Source organism: Miniopterus natalensis, chromosome X (assembly GCF_054644295.1).
Source record: "Miniopterus natalensis isolate mMinNat1 chromosome X, mMinNat1.hap1, whole genome shotgun sequence".
NCBI classification, from domain to species: Eukaryota; Metazoa; Chordata; class Mammalia; order Chiroptera; family Miniopteridae; genus Miniopterus; species Miniopterus natalensis.
Window position 1 is genome coordinate 70926763 of NC_142103.1, and position 17141 is coordinate 70943903.

A 17141-nucleotide genomic window follows, 5' to 3' on the forward strand; every position below is an offset into this window, starting at 1 on the left:
CACACTGCTGTCTTCTTCCTATTAATCATGGGCTTTCTTCTCTCAGAATGTGGACATCACCCGAGAACCTGAGGAAGCCCTGGACACCGTCCCTGCCCACTACTGAGCCCTTTCCAGGAGGTCAAACTACCTCTTTCCTGACTGTCTTCCACCTTTAGGAGCTTCTATCCTTGCTCTTCTACACTGAGAAGACTCTGGATTTGGCCTCACTGGGAGAGCCCTGCTTCCAGGGAAGAAGCCCTCAACCGTTCCAAAACAGGTGTCATTAGATTTCTAGCTACAACCAAGGAGCTGTCTAGCTCTGGACAAAACTTTTTTTCTTTATTTTTATTCCCTGATCAATGAAAACTTCTGCCTCTAAGAGAAGAGAGATGGTCATTGTGAGGCATCTCCCACAGGATCTTAAGATATTGACCCTGTGAAGTGGCTCTGGCACTGTGGGGGTGTGGAATGGCTGAGAGCTTCCTGGAGAAAAGACTTCTGGAGTAGCACCTCCAAAAGTGAGGGAGGAGATGGGTCTCTGTGATTGCCTATAGGCCTTTTTCTTTGGTGGACAGTGTGGCTGGACACAAGACACTATCATCCCTATACTCAGAGATGTACTTGGACCGCAGTGCTCCTCTCTTCTCCAACTCTTGCTGCCATTCTGAGTGTTGTCACTGTCCATATAAGTAATCCAAACAATACCCTGGCCTTCCAGTCCCCGTCAACTCCACTCATCACCCACTCCATGGACAATGGCATCATGTAGACTTCTCCCCAGTCTGACTTCTTAAATACAAGCATCCCACTATCTGGCCACTGACCCCTAGTCCTTACAACTTTCTGTGTCATGCACAGGATCCGTAGCAGCACGTCTCCTGCAGAGTAGGCACATACATGTAGTATTTCTGGGCAGGTACCAGCAACCCAGTGCTGAAAAGACAAACTCATACACTACTTTCTGGTACTCTATCCCATCCCACCTTCTCAGGGATGGCCTACTTCAGTCAATTCCTGACTATTCCTTTTCTATCTCCTGTCCTTTTCTATTGGGTTTTGCCCCCATGGTCTATGCAACATGGTCAGGTCTCTCTCCTATCCTAATAAAACCCTCTCTTATTCCTGTGTTCCCCTCTAGTTACCTCCCTCTTTGTCCCTCCATTCTTACACAAACATCTCAAAAATGAATCTATAATTACCGTCCAGAACCTTCTCCCTCTGCATTCTGTTCCAGGCTTTCCCCCTCCTATCTTTGTTCAAGCTATTATCCCTTTGCCTTCCATGCTTTCTCTAGGTCTCTATCCCACTGAAGTCATGCTTTCTTTTTTTTTTAATAAGCTTTATCTTTATTGTTGAAAGTGTTACAGATGTCCCCTCCTTTTCTCCCCATTGGCCCTCTCCACCCTGCTCCCGCCCCCACAGGCCTTCCCCACACTATCATTTGTCCATGGGCTATGCATATAAGTTCTTTGATTAACCTCTTCCCACCCTCCCCTCTTCCCTCTGAGAGTCATCAGTCTTTTGCATGCTTCAGTGTCTCTGTATCTGTTTTGTTCATCAGTGTGTTCTTTAGATTCCACATGAGTGAGATCATGTGATACTTGTCTTTCTCTGACTGGCTTATTTCACTAAGCATAATACTCTCCAGGTCCCTCCATGCTGTCTCAAAGGGTAAAGGATCCTTCTTTTTTAATAGCTGCATAGTATTCCATGGTGTAAATGTCCCACAGCTTTTTTATCCACTCATCTACTGATGGATACCTGGGCTGTTTCCAGATCTTAGCTATTGTAAATTGCGCTGCTATGCATATAGGGGTGCATATATTCTTTCTAAATGGTGTTTTAAGTTTCTTAGGATATATTCCTAAAAGTGGGATCACTGGGTCAAATGGCAGTTCCATTTTTAATTTTTTGAGGAACCTCCATACTGTTTCTGTAGTGGCTGCACCAGTCTGCACTCTCACCAGCAGTGTACTAGCCTAAAACTAAACTCCACCTTCCCCAAAGAGCTATGTTGATCTCTAGCTCTTCTATGAACCCAAAATGTCACTCACAACAACCTAAATACAATAAAAGAAAGAAAAAAAACTCCAATTCATTTTGCAAATTTTAATGTAACTCTGATACCAAAATACGACAGCACACAGAAAGCAAACAATAAAGCAGGATTGCCAACCAGATTTTTCATAGCATGTCAACCTCAGCTGATTGGTAGCACTGCTTAGACTGCTGGGTGGACAAATATTCCAAGGATGTACCTTGGCTCCATGGGAAGGAAGGACTGCTGCAACTCATTAGTGGTATCCGTAAATATGGGAAATAAACCTGAAAACAAAACACCAAAAAGGAACATATTTTAGCACCAAATACACTGTTTTCTTATACTTCCTCCATTGTCTTCATCTTCCCACCCTGCCCTCCCACCTCGGGGTTTCTTATAACATCTCCCAGCACTTATATCCATAAGTGGGCTTTGGCTGTGGAAATGCTGTAATTACCTGAAACCTCACTAGCCATAGGAGAAGCTACAGGCACCAAGGCTGGTGGCTCCACCACCAAAGGTAGCACCGTTGCTCGGTCCACCGCTGAAGCCAGCACCGGTGTTCAGTCCACTGCCGAAGCCAACGATAGAACTGGGTCCACCATTGAAGCCAATGCCGGTGCTGGGTTCGCCAGTAAAGCCAATGCTGGTGTTGGAACCACTGCCAAAGCCAATGATGGTACTCAGTCCTCCGTCGAAGCTGGTATTAGGCCCACCACCAAAGCCATCACTGATGTTGAGGCTACCACTAAAGCCAGCACTGGTGCCAAGTGTGCTGCCAAAACCAGCATTGGTGCCCAATCCACCACCAAAGCCATCGCTGGAGATCAGTCCGCCACCAAAGCCAGCACTGGAGCTCAGTCCATCACTGAAGCCAGCACTGGTGCCTAGTCCACCATTGAAGCTAGTGCTGGTGCTCAGTCCGCCACCAAATCCAGTGCCGGTACTTAACCCATTGCCAAAGTTAAAGCCCACACTGGTACTAAGCCCATTACCAAAACTGGCACTAGTAGCTCCACTAAAGCAGGTGCTGGTGCTAGGAGGGCCACCAAAACATAGGTTGGTATTAGACACATTACCAAAGCAGAGGCTGGTGCTGGGATCTCCACCAAAGCCAATGCTGGTGCTGGGAGCACTTGCATAGTCAGTAGTGGTGCTAAGTGCCCCAGTGAAGTCAGCACTAGTGCTGAACATACCGCCAAAGCCAGAGTTGGTGATGGGTGCACCACTAAAGCCGGTGCTGCTGCTGACAGCACTGCTGAAACCAGCACCGGTGTTGAGGGCACCACCAAAGCCAAGACTGGTGCTGATTGCACCACCAAAGCTGGCACTAGTATTGGAAGAGCCACTGAAGCAGATGCTGGTGCTCAGTGTACCACCAAAGTCAGCGATGGTGCTAGAAGAGCCACTGAAGGAGACACTGGTGCTGAGTATGCTATCAAACCCAGTGCTGGTGCTAGGAGAGCCACCGAAGTAGATACTAGTACTGAGTGTGCCACCAAAGCTGGCACCAGAGCTGGGAGAGCCACCAAAGCAGACACTAGTACTGAGTGTGCCACCAAAGCCAGTGCTGGTGCTAAGTGCACCGCTAAAGACTGCACTGGTGCTGGGTGCACTGCCAAAGCTGGTGCTGGTAATAAGCGCACCACTGAAGCCTGCAGTGGTGCTGAGTGTGCCTCCAAAGCCAGAGCCGGCTCCACCACTGAAACTGGTACTGGTGATGAGTGGGCCACTGAAACTAGAGCTGACCCCACCACCGAAGCTGGCACTGGTACAAGGTGTGCCATCAAAGCTAACACTGGTTACACTGTTGAAGCTGGCACTGGTGCTGGGTGTGCCACCAAAGCTAATGCCAGCTCTGCCACCAAAGCCACCACTGGGACTGGGTGCACCACTGAAGCTAATACTAGCACCATTGGTGCTAGCTCCTCTGCTGAAGTCGATGTTGGTGCTGGCATCTGCATTTTCTTGGGCTCTGGCCTCAATTTCAAATGAAAATCTGCTCCAGGCCTGAGCATCATCGCCTAACTCTTCCCTTGTTAGGCAGTCGATATCCATGTCATCCCAATTCCAGGGCCCAGCCACAGCTTCCTCTCCAATTCCCATTTGGGCTCTTGCCTCAGCCCTGGCCTCAGCCTCAGCCACAGCCACTGCTGCAGCCTGAACTTCCATCTCCACTGCCTCCCGGTACTGAGCAGCCCAGTCCTTGAGGTCTTTCTTCTGCACCTGAAATGGGAATGATGATCATTAAAAGGAAAATAGCATTATAATCATGTATTAAGTACATATTATGGGCTTTGTATAAAGCCAATAGTAGTATTTTTTTTAAGTTCTTAGCTACTGAGCCTCTATCATTGGTCAGTCTTAAGATCCAATTTCAGCTGTAATAACTTAGGTGCTGTGTGACCTTGGATAAGTTACTTAACCTCACTGAGCCCAAGTGTCTTCATCTGTAATATGGGAAATGATAAGAGAGTAAATATGTTATGGATTAAATGCTGTGCCCCCCCCCAAAATTCATATGTTGAAGCACCAACCCCCAATGTGATTATATTTAGAAATAGGACTTTTATGGAGGTAAAGTTAAATGAAGTCATAATGGAAGGGCTCTGATCCACTAGGATTAGTGTCCCCCATGAGAAGAGGCTCTCTCTCCACCAGTGAAGACATAGTAAGAAGGCATCCATCTGCCAGCCAGGAAAAGAGTCCTCACCAGAAACTAACACTACTGGACCTTGATCTGGGACTTCTAGCCTCCAGGACTATGAGAAAATAAATTTCTGTCGTTTAAGCCACCCAGTCAATGGTATTTTGTTATAGCATTCTCAGCATACTAATACAAAATATGAAGAATGAATGAAACAATGTAACAATATAAACTTTGTGTTGAGCAGCATCCTAGGACAAAATGAAGTTCCATATGTTTACATATGAACTGCAGGCTGCCCTGTACCTGCCCATCCCTGCACACAGCCTGCCCCAATCAGGGGCAACCCGTACCCTTAATATGCCAAGTCAGGGCAGGTCTCCTATTACCTTGCAGGCAAACTTGAGGACTTTCATCTTGCTAGTCTCATGGTAGGAGCGCAAGCCCCAGAAGAACTCATATTCAGGTGGTCTGCTGTTGGGGACCCTCTTGTACTCCAGGTACCTTGGAGAAAGGAAATGAAACTTGCTTCTAAACAAACAAATCTGTTGTCTAACCACTAGGACCAGGTGGCAACCTCCTTCAAACACATACTAAACTCAGCTCCTGGAGAAGGTTTCCAAGACCATCCTTCCCCAGACTCACACCCAAACACAGTTCACTGTCTTGACCTCCAACATTAAGCCATTTCCCATTGGCTCTGTGCAAAGAAGTCACATGGTGCTGCAGGGGAGGCATGTGTAGGGTATGATGTCACAAGAAGGCCAAAGTATCCTGCCACCTGTGAGGAGTAAACCCAAGTTCCTGTTGGGTGTGTTGTAAACAGAGGAGCCATTCTTCAGACACCCTGCTCTGAGCACACCCCATAATAAGGGCCTCTCGTTTAATCTGGTCCAGCCTTGGAATGGTCCACCCGTGGGAATTGTAGACAAGACTCAGATTTAGGGCACAGAATGCTGATACCTCTAAAGCTAGTGTAAGAAAAGGGCTAATCAAGTCTTTCTGAACCAGACCAGCATACCCAGAACACTTTGGGGCCTCATAAGGCCCCCAAACACCACTTACTTCTGCTTCACAAACTCCTCTGTGATGAGTTTCCTCACTTCCCCAAAGAGCGAGTGCCTCACCCTGACAATGGGAAAAATAACCCATGAACAGAAATCAGAACTTCTCAGATGAGAGCAGAGGCATTCCCCAACATGAAAGAGACCTTTCTAGCACATGTGGCCATCTTAATGAAACCAGAAAAGTAGTAAACACATAGATGACCACTAGAAGTAGGCAGTTGAGACCAAATGGTTCTTTGTCAGGGATACCGTGAAGATCTATCTTATATCTCATCTTAGAACAGATAAGGGGCATAGAGGAGAGAGGGAGCAGGGAGCTCAGGACCATTTCCCCATCCACCCAGGTCAGAGCCATGGGTCCTCTACCCAGTCCAGCACCCCAGCCCACTCCACCAGACCACCAGGCTGATGCAATCCTGGGACCATCCTCTCTTGCCAAAGGACAACACGGACAGCAAGCACTGAGAGAGCCCAATCATACCCAGGGCGCAGCCCCAACTTGCGCAGCACCTCCCAGATGACAGCTGCAAGGGGAGGCAAGAGGAGACAGGGACAGCAAGTGAACATGTGGAATTCTGACCATGGTCACCCATTCAGCTGCATGCTCAGCCACTCACCCTCATTGGCCTTGTTGCCATTCATAAAAATGACACTCAGAATCACCATGAGAAGACCTAGTTTGGGTGTGTCCTTGGTCCTAGAGGAACAATAGGACAGAGAGAATGTTTATGTCCCACAGCCATCTGCAAAAAACACACCAGCCAGCTCACTAGGCTAGCCTCTCCCAGATTCCTCAGATATGGGAGATTCTGCCCAGTCTATGCTTCAAGCTCTATGTGACCCTGGGCAAGACACTTAGACCCCTGAGCCTCAGCCTCCTATTCAGTAAAACGGGAAAAATCACATCCTCCTCTCCCCAGGTTGCTGAGAGGATGGAAGAAGTCCTGGCAACAGGGTTCAACCCAGGCACTCAGTCAATGTGAGTCCTTATTTCTCTCTCAGAACCCTCAGCCACGAGAGAATTCACAGCCCACTGACCCTCCTGCCCTTGAGCATCATGATCCACCCACACTAGGAAGTCCTCCCTTGAGAACCACTCTATCAAGACCAGTAGGAAGAGACAAACAATGACAGGTCTGCTTTCCTGGGGAGCTTCTGGACAAACAGACAACCTGACAGTACAAATGCCCCACCCCAGGCTTCTACACACTTCAGTCAATTATAATCAGGCACCACTTTTGTGGGCAGGGTTCCAGCTACATGCGGAAGCTGGAACAGGGGCTTTTTAGACCCCATCTTTCCTGACTCTCCAAGTGGGTTTGGGGAGAGAGGACAGGGATGGGGAAGTACCATGGACAAAGGCAGAAGCCTCCCTCCCACCCCAGCCTTTTCCCAGCTTACGTTCCCAGTATGCCTGCGGAGGATTCCTGAGTGCTGAGGAGAATATACAAGCTACTTTGCTTATCAATTTCCTTCAGATTGACTCGAAACATCTGCCAAGTAAAAAAATAACCTGTGAGATTACAAAATTCAGCCTAGGCATCGATGAGCTTCCTGAGCACCCCACAGCTCCCCTTGTACCTAGGGGCCAGTGTGAGTGTGTGTGTGTGTGTGTGTGTGTGTGTGTGTGTGTGTGTGTGAACTCAGTGAGAAAAATGAATGTAAAGCACTTAGCTGTGAGGCCAGCACACAGCAAACAGGCAACAAATGTGCTATTGTTATCAATATCACCCTTGTGATTAGGGGGAATCTAAGCAGACAGAGAATGGGGAGTAGGAGGAAGAGGTGAGCATCTGAAATACTTTCCAGGAACTGTGTAGCAGCAGTCAGAAGCCAGGAATAAGTTGGGTGGCTTGAGTCATAGCTGTGCTTTTACCACTGACTTATGTGACCCTTGGCAAATCTATGCACCTCCCTAGGCCACTGTCTACCCATCTGCACAGTGATGGGGCTGGCTTACTGAGTCTCTGTGGTCTCCCCAGAAGGGACAAGTACACCTTTGTTTGATTCAAGGTTTCGCCATTGTATCCATCCCCCAAGGCTGCCCCTTCACCTTCTCCAGAGCGTAGCTTGCTCGTTCAATGATCTCTGGGAAATATTCATCATATTCTTGGATGACATCCTTCAGCATGTCTGCAGGAGGGGAGAGGTGAGAGCAACTTGGCTGAGCAGGGGCCACAAAGCTTCAGCCTTTTTGCTAGCCCTGTGGGGTCAGTAGAGTCTGAGTCCTAAGCTATGTTTAATGGGAGATGCCATTAACACAGCGTGAAGAGAGCAGGGGAGGGCATATGAGAGAATGAGTAGGCCATAAATGTAAATGATTACCCCCAGGGCATGGGGGAAAGGTGAGTGGAGAGAGCTAAGGGAGGAGGGTTGGTATGACTCTACCTGAGCGCTTGATGGGGATCTTTGTCTGGTCCTTAACCAACAGGTATTTCACCAACTTATTTGCCTGGGAGAGGAGGAACACATGGGGAAATCTCAATATGTTTCAGAAAACTTGGAAGAATGACAGAGAAGAGGGCAGGTGAAGAAAAGACTGGGCAGCATAGGATTCTTACCCTTTCTTGCAAAATGGCCACATCTCGGGGTGGTGGAGGCCTCTGGCCCCACGGGATCCACCTGTAATTACGGCCACCTCTCTCATCCCCATTCAGATGCTTGAACTGCATCATCAGAAAGAAGGAAGGACCGGAGTCACCAAGTGAAAGAGATGGCTCTGTCTCCTTACCCTGCCTCTTCCTGAAAGTCCCTTAAACCCTCCTTGTAGTGGGTTCCTGGCCTTACTTTTGGTCCCCCTGAGTCCTAGACTTGTCTTTCACTGTCTTCCAGGCAGGAGTTTCATTTCCCTGCTGGAAAGGAGCAACCCAAGGTCAGGGCCTGGGGTTCCTCTTCTTTTGGCCACCACTAATTCTGCAAGCTGTACCCCTTGGATAAGTGTCTTCATGTCTCTGGGACTCAATTTTCATATCTGTAAAACTGGGACATATAATCCCTAGCTGGTAAGAGTTACTTTCAAAACATAAAAACATAACCTGTGTGACTGTACCCAACACAAAGCCTGGCACATGGTAACTACTAGGTAAATACATGTTGTATTATATTCAGTTTGTAGCTAAATGTATGGATGTCTTATTTCCCCCACCAATCTGTGAAGTGCCAGGGAGTAGGAACTACATCACATTCTTCTCAACATTCCTCACAGCCTATCTGAACGCAGAGACTGTCTCAGAGTAAAAAGGCTCAGTAAAATTTTATAGAATAAATGAACAAGCAAAGAGGATAGGAATGAAAACCAAGTGAAAATTTAAGGATGTAATGTCAGAGGTCTCACCTTTCGGTTCCTCTTGCCCTGGGTCCTGGTTGCGGGCTCCAGACTCAACTGAGCCAGGTAGTCATCTGCCAGGGCCTGGACAGCAGCAGCAACCTGAGTCTCAAGGGTACTTATGTTGGTCTGAGAGCTGGCCATCTTGGCCTGAGCTCCTTGGTGAACAATTTGAGTCTGGGTTTCAGTTGCCCAGCCCTTACTGGGAGTCTTCCAAGCCCTGGACCCTCTCTTGACCCTAGATCTTGGTTTGTGACCATTTGAATGGCAGGTGGGGCCTCAGAGACCTCATAGGCAAAATGTATGCCCTTATTGGCAGCCTTCTTGCCTTTGGATTTTTTGGGCCGGATAGCTGCTGCTAAGGCCTCAATCTGCCTGATATCTCTCTCAGTGGTATTTGGGGTCCCTAGGAGAGTGTCAGTATTTGTGCCTTTAACAGTTTCCTTCTTGTCTTTGGAGGCTTTCTTAGTTCGAATGGAGGCTGCTATTGCCTGAGTATTGGTTGTCTCACTGGTAATCTGACCTTGGATGATAGCTGTGTGGGTGGTGTTTGAAGCCAGTGAGATCTCAGTGGCACTATATGTGGCCTTACTGGCAGCCTTCTTAGCCTTGGAAGCTTTCTTAGGCTTCATGGTGGCTACTAAGGTCTGGGAATTGGCTGACTCACTGGCAAGTGGAGCCTGGATAGTCTGTGGGATGACTGTTAGGTTTAGGGCTTAGAAGAGTGACTTGATCTGTATAGTGACACTCTCACTGCCAGTTGGAGACTGGGGGCCTTGGGCTGCCTTAGCAGTAACTCTCTTTGTCTTGTTGGCTTTCTTAGGCTGAGTGGTGACTGAAGAAGCCTGAATATTGGCTGCCTTGGTGGTAGTTGAAGCCCGGTTATCTGGGGGATGATTGGCAGTTTTAAAGCCTGCAAAGGTATTTTAGGCTTGTTGATGGTAATCACAGTGGATGATGGGACTGGGGTGGGTGGGCAACAAATATTGTCTTAGTAAGTGACTTAATAGGGTCCTTCTTGGTCTTGCTTTTCTTAGGCCGGTTTGCAACTGTTGGGTCCATAGCCAGGGGGTCCTTTGTTGCTGCCAAGAGGGTATGAATCAGCAAGACACTGTCCTCTTCAGTGGTCTCAGCTTGTACATCTGGAGGAAGTGAAGTCCCAAGCTCCCAGGGGGAGGCAGAGGACCCTATACATTTAGGATAATGATCTGCTGATCCATCTGACCTTCCTACAGCCCACCCTTTCCATGAATGTCTCCCCTTCCTCTAAGCAGTGACTGAAGAGTGAGGGAAAAGGAAGAGAGCAAAAGAAAGAGTCGGGCGTTACATTTTTGTCCTCCTCCTCCACCATGCAGGGAGGACTGAGATGGGCTAGGCAGAAAATTATGCAACTACAGAATGGTAGGGGGCTCGAAGCAGGAAGTGAACTCAAGATGGGAAGCTGGCCTGGCAAGAGTGCAGAGAGGCCTCACCTGGACCGGGGGCATCCTATAACCGCAGTCATTTCTCCTATTCATTTTTCTGGGAAGTCATGTAACAGCTGAACCTGAGGGGAAGGGGTCTGAGTTAGGGGAGAATGAGAAGGAAGAGGTGATTCATCAGGCTTTCCAAAGGAGGGGGAAACCTCATCTAACCTTGGGCCCCAAACCCTTCAACTACTGGCTTCTCATACCTAGAAACCCAGGCCATCTGGTTTCTAAACCTTACTTCCCTTTGCCTCTAAGAAACCACAAGTCAGTTCTACCACTCCGCCCCCTTAACCTGCACAAGTCTACCGCAATTCAATACTGCGTCTGCGCAACAGAGAGCCCCGCCCATCTCAGGACCTCAGCGCACGAGAGGCTTCGGTGGACAGGACAATCTGACTGCCTCACTCCCACACAATCTCCCTCCCTGCCTTTTTAGCATCTCGGCTCGCTCTTTCTCACTGCATCACATCTCAGTGCACCTTTCCCCCCGACATCGACGCCCTCCTTCCGCTCTGCAGTATGTCCTTGCACCGCCCCATGCCTAATACCGCCCACCTCTCCTCCGCAGCACCGCCACTCAAAGCCCCTTCCCGATGCGCCCCCTCCCTCCGCCCTGCAGTACTTCTCCGCACTTCCCCTTCCCTTCAATACGCCCCCTCCCGCCTCCCTGCAGTAAGTCCCTGCACCACCCTTTCCCCAAAACCGCTCCCTCACATCCACATCTACAAGTGATCAGTCCCATCCTTTCTGCGACATGGACTCCTCATCCACCGTATTATGCTTTTGTATGTTCCTTGTTCCCAAAACCTACCAAGTTCTGTCCCTTCCCTTTTCAAACCACAGTCTACCAGGCACGAGCCCCTCTTTTCTCCCGTCTGAGCCAGGTCACTGCAGTTGTTCAAATGGCACTGTGCTTCACCCTTTCTCCATGTCCTGATTCCTACTCTCTGTGGTTCAGATCAGGTCCCGATACCCTCCTCCAGGCTTAAGGATTTCTGCCATGACTATCTCCTTCCAGAACTGGGTTCTGCTCCTTCCCTTCTGCCGCCTGAACGGTTTCTCTGTCTCTGCTTTCTGCAGTACCAAAGGGGTCTACATCCCTCCATCCTGTGGCCAGGACCGAGTCCAAATCTCTCCATTCTGTGGCCCAAAGGAGATTCTGCCCCCTCCTTTCTCCCTTGCGAACCGGATCCAGGTACCTCTAAATCCAACAACTTCCATGCGGTTAGCTTCCGAACGCTAGCAGGTTTTCTTGAAAACTAGGGGCCTGAGGAGTGAAGCAGGTGAAAACTGCAGAGCGCAGGGCGCCCCAGTTTTTACTAAAGCTCGGCACCTTAGCTCACCTCGTCCCTCCGAGTCCAGAAGGCGTCTGCTCCCTCCCAGCCTGTCCTGAGGTCTGAGCCGCCCGCTCCCCTCCCGGGCCGGAAGTGGTCCTGCCTCTTTCCGCCTGCGGAGGGGTCTCCCTCGCCGCCGGCACCCCCCTCCCGCTCCCCACGTCCCTCTTCACGTTCTCCTCCGTGTGCTCTTTTCTGCTGACTGCCCTATTCAGCCATCAGTTTCCCGGCTCTGCAGTTGATGTCTCCGTCCCCCGGCGTGTATGCGGGATCCCGCTTGACTCCTCTGTTCCCACGCAGAGCAGCGAGCTCCTCTGGGCTCCCACACAGCCTGCAACAGCCCTGTCGGTGCCAACGCGGATTCCACGGGGGGGGGGGGGGGGCGCCGGGGTCTCTCCCCGGGACCTCCTCTGGGGCACAGGGCACTAGGTCACATCTATTTCTGTCTCAAGGATGACAAGATTGAAGAAAGACTGAAAGGTAGGGTGCCCCACAGCATACGCAATTCAGAATACAAACCGTACATGTTAGAGAGCCTGCCGAAGGTTTCCACTGAGTCCCTGATGGCTATGCTGGTGCTTTCAAGGAAAATCAACACAGCTGAAATTTCTTATTGGGGCCATGGTCCTCCCTTACTTGTAGACCAGGCAAGTGGTTAGACGGCTCTCCAGGTCTCCTAGGCATCATTGACTCACTGAAGCATTAGTTACCTGTGAGCACACAGCTGTGCCCAGGCCCTGTTGGATGTTAGGCTAACAGGGACAAGTGAGGGAGGATTCCTGTCCTCAAAGAACTCACATCTAGTCTCAAGTTTCCAAGACCCCAGGAAGGAGGAACTATTGTTATCCTTTCACAGCTGATGAAATTAATGCCTGGGAGGTGAAGTGCCCTGTGGAAAGGCACATGGGCAATGAGTGACAGAACCAGGATATGAACCCACATTCACATGATTCCAAAGGCTGACGCTCACTGTGCCAGGGCTCATGCTTGGCTCTGCTCGTGGGAAGGGAAAAGAAGCCCACATTGGCCCTGTACTCCCCTTTTCTCCACTCTCTTCCTCTCCTTTCTCTGGCCCATCCCAACACCCTATTTATCTGCGCTCCTCCCCCCCCCCCCCCCCCGAGTTTCCTCCCCTTTTTCGCCCATTTCTTCTTTCCCTTCATGTACTTTCTCTGACTCCCTAGTGAAGGGTTTCCCAGTGCTTTTCCATGTGCCGAAACCCGTGCTAGGCACTGGAGATGCAAAAACGGATGAGATTTGTACCCTGTGCTTGAAGAGTCCTCCGTGTGGTTGGGATGCATAACAGTACTTCATGTCACCTAGGAATCCCAGGTCAGGGTACTGAGGGCCTCACCGAGGAAGTTACAGACAGGAAGGCACTGGAAGCTTCCAGATGAGGTATGTTTGAGCTGAGTGCTGTGGGAGACGGACATTTGCAGAAGGGAAGGGGAGAAGGAGCAGTCCTGGAGGCCTGCAGGCTCAGAGGAGCCCCTTCTGAGTGTAGGGGCACGTGACTCAGACGTGGATGGGTCTCTGCCCTAGTGTGCCTGCTCCACTCCACTCCATTCTCACAGAGGCTCTCACAGCCATATTTCAAAGCACAAAGCTGACCATACCTACAGCCCCCAAGGGACCTCTGGCCTGCAGGCTTAAATCCAAGCTCCTCAGCCTGTTGTTCAAGGACTTCCTGTCACAGTGGACTGCTCACCTTCTCCCAAACATGTCCTGCCTTCTGTCATTGCCATACCTTTGCTCAAGCTGTTCCTCTACCTGGAATGTCTTTGTTCCCCACGCCCACCTGTAAAAGGCCTGCCCTCCTGAGAGGATTAATTCAAATGCTGCTTTCTGCAAGAAGCCTCAGGTCACCCCAGGTTAACTAGTCTTTCCTTCCCCCTTACTCTTTTGCATGGTGCTGTCGGAGCACTTAACAAACTGGGTGAGAGCTCTCTGTTTACTGGTTTACTCTCTGTCCTACCTGGTGGATTCTGAGCTCTTTGAGAGCCTTATCACGCAGATCTGGTTCATTTCTGAGACCCCCCAAAGCTCGTCCTGCTTCAGGGCGTGGGCATCAGAAAGTGTTTATTGGTTGAATGAAGGAAACATTACATTACCTCGTCTTCTTTGTTTCCTCCTCTGCTATTTATCCTTTCTGTCCTCCTTTCTCCCAATGTATTTTTTTGTTTTTGTTTTTCTCATTAAGCTGTCCCAAAATCCAGTTCTATCCCTGAACTTTCCTAGTACATAATACAAGCCCCACTTCTTTGAAGTTGGTTTGGGGTTGGATTTTCTCTTAAGTGCAGCCAAAACCATACCTGCACAGTGAATGTACCAAGTTGTTTCAGGTAGGGACTGCAACAGAGGACACAAGTTAGAAAAGTATGGAGTATGAGAGTATGTTTGGTACATCTAGGTTTCCTCAAAAAAGGTTCTACAAAAATAACAAGCTGCATCTGAGACTAGCCAAAGTGGAAATCAATTACCATATAATTATGGAAATGCAAATTAGCATAAAATATTTTTATCTAATTAGTAAAAACTAAAAAAACACCTTAAAATCTAAAAAAAGAAATATTAATAATACGTAGTGTTGGGGAGAGTATGAGTATCTCATTGAGTATTTCTCCTGGTATGCATTTGTCTAACTACATTATCTGACAAAATTAAAGATGAATATAACCTAGAACCTAAAATTCCACTACTATGTTGTATACAAGAGAAACTTGTTCCTAAGGATCCATGAAGATGAATGTTTATTGCACAATTATTTGTACTAGAACAGAATTAGAAGGCTGCTCAAAATTTTAAAAAGAAAAGAAACTGGCAATTTGTTAAGTAAATTGTGGCATATTCATTCAATAGGATACTATACAACAGTTAAAATATGCATCAAAATGGACATTTACCTACTTATATATTCAGTATGATACCATTTATACAAAGTGTGAAAATATGCAAAACTACATTATACATTACTTATGGATACAGACATTTATAGTAATAGTATGAAAAAAATGCACAGAAATGGAAAGGAAAATTGAATTTGTAAAGAGATACAAAAGTACCTTTAATTCTATCTAAAATATTCTCTATATTTAAAAATATATAAATCAAGCAGAGCTTCATAGGCATTGGGCTGGTAGAAAATGGTAGCCAGGGATCATTCTTATTAGTCAATGTTTATGCCATACTGGTCTTTAACTATTTTGAATATCACCTCTGGAAACAAACCTTAAAAGTGTTAAGTTTTGATAGGTATGGATAATGTGTTAACAAGTGTTCACTATGTTATAATCTGTACATTAATGCATCATAAGTATTACATATTTCACAATAAAACCTAAAATTCTATTAAGAGACATAAAAGGTGACCTGAGTACATGAAAAGATGTATCACATCTATGGATAGAATGATTTAACACTATAAACATTTCAATATCTCCCAAATTTATCTGTAAGTTGAGTGCCATCTCAGCTAAAATTCCAGCATGAATTTTTTGAAAGGGCAACTAGACAAACTAATTCTAAAATATATTTAGTAGGATAATGATACACATAGCTAAAACAAACTTGAAAAAAAGCAAAAAAGATGGAATCTCCTTAGGAGATATAAAGAATCCTGAAAACACATAGGTTTTGGGGTTTTTTTTTAAGTGTGCTAGTAACACAGTAACAAATCAATAATATATCATTGGAACAGAATAGATAATCCAGAAACATTCATGTTATAGGGATACTTGACATATGGTAGAGATAAATCACTGAGGGGTTGATAGATTATGTAAGGACTTACAAGCATATATTCATAGCCCATGGACACAGACAATAGAGAGGCAAAGGCCTGGGGGAGGGGAGACAGGGGGAGGGGACAAAGGGGGGAAAATGGGGGACATCTGTAATGCTCTCAACAATAAAATAAATTTTAAAAAATAAAAATTCCTACTTATCTGAATTCCAGACACAAACTATATTAATCTGTGTTTCTACAAAGGCCCTGAGGTATTCTAATGAATGGTTGGGAGCTGTGAAAGCAACATGTATTTATCTATTTCATTAATTTGTTCAGTAACTATTTAACGAGTGCTAACATGTATAGAGCTACGGGGCTACAAAAGTGAATGAAATAAAACTGAAACTTCTGTCTCAAAAAAAGTAAAAGGAATACAGTAATAAATAATAATACAAGAATAAACTCCGTGTTTCACTTAAAAAAAAAGAAAAGAAAAGAAACGGTGCTGGGAAAATTGGCCTCTAAATATGTAAAAAATACATTTTTTTGACGGTTTATAAAAATTTATTAAAATTCAAAGTCGTTTGATTTTCTATTCCATGAGCATCCATACCGCTGCTGTCACAAATGCCTGAAAGCAAAGAGCACACATTAATCACGGTAAAAAGAGCTTGCCTCATGCTTGTTAGTACAGTAAAAACAAAAACCTTTTTATCTCTACCTTTCACTGTATACAAAATTTTTAAGTTTTAAACACTTACATGAGAATATACAACTATCAAGGCTTTGAGGATCTCTTTATAATAGAACATATATTAGTGATTTTTGAGGTGGGAAAGAATTTGTTAAACAAGACACAAACAGCACAACCCGTTACGATAAAATGTATGAAAATGCATCAAAATTCAATATTTTCAGTGGAAAGAGACAAAGTAAAGCAGATAGGTACAAGACTGGCAGAAAATTACAAAGTCTCTAAAAAATGACTGCTATCTAGAATATGTAAAGAATTCTTGAAAATCAGCAAAAAAAGACGCACAAAATCTTTTTTTCTGCTAGAAAAATCGAGTAGAAAATAAGTTAGAACTATCGATAGACATTTCACAAAAGTGTATAACCTAATAGTTAATAAGTATATGAAAAAATACCCATTATCACTGGTAATCAGATAAATACAAATTTTAAAAAATAAGACTTCTGTCAACATCTATCAAATGGGGAAAATTACCAAATCAGATAATGTCAGCTGATGGTGAGGATATGGGGAAATGGGAACCCTCAGTTACTTCAGTTGAGAATGTATACCAGTGAAATCATCTCAGAGAGCACTCTGGCAGTATTAAATGAAATGTAGAATCCATTCACACTATAATTGAGCAGTGCTACTCCAGAGACACTCTCTCAGGCTTACCAAGTAACATGTACTGTATGTTTATTACAGTATTATTTGTGGTGACAAAAAGTTAGGGCAACCTAGGAATGTATGATCATGGAATATATATGTAAAATATTATATGAACATTTGATAGAATTCTATGCAATGGAAAGA

The 17141-nt window shown here is 46.4% G+C and overlaps 2 protein-coding genes and 1 non-coding gene across 5 annotated transcripts in view; 1 reads left to right on the plus strand and 2 right to left on the minus strand.

Moving 5' to 3' along the window:
• Window positions 1-2805, plus strand: part of PFKFB1 (6-phosphofructo-2-kinase/fructose-2,6-biphosphatase 1) — a 59828-nt gene extending 57023 nt beyond the window's left edge. For all 3 annotated transcript variants that reach the window (XM_016220610.2, XM_016220606.2, XM_016220608.2), the window contains one exon: window positions 47-2805. In XM_016220610.2, coding sequence (XP_016076096.2) covers window positions 47-106 — 60 coding nt within the window. In that variant the 3' untranslated portion in view covers window positions 107-2805. The remainder of the gene's footprint in view (window positions 1-46) is intronic.
• TRO (trophinin) lies at window positions 2077-9783 on the minus strand. Its single transcript, XM_016220601.2, has 11 exons — window positions 9072-9783; window positions 8299-8403; window positions 8126-8189; window positions 7791-7870; window positions 7139-7230; window positions 6355-6434; window positions 6219-6261; window positions 5736-5798; window positions 5060-5174; window positions 2481-4249; window positions 2077-2307 (listed from the first exon to the last, which is right to left on the minus strand). The coding sequence occupies exons 1-10, from the start codon at window positions 9204-9206 to the stop codon at window positions 2492-2494; spliced, it is 2535 nt and encodes an 844-aa protein (XP_016076087.2). The 5' UTR covers window positions 9207-9783; the 3' UTR covers window positions 2077-2307; window positions 2481-2491.
• On the minus strand, window positions 5407-5535 carry LOC148090557 (small nucleolar RNA SNORA11). The gene has a single exon (XR_015713750.1). It is a non-coding gene; the product is annotated as a small nucleolar RNA SNORA11 (small nucleolar RNA).
• Window positions 9784-17141: the final 7358 nt, after the last annotated feature.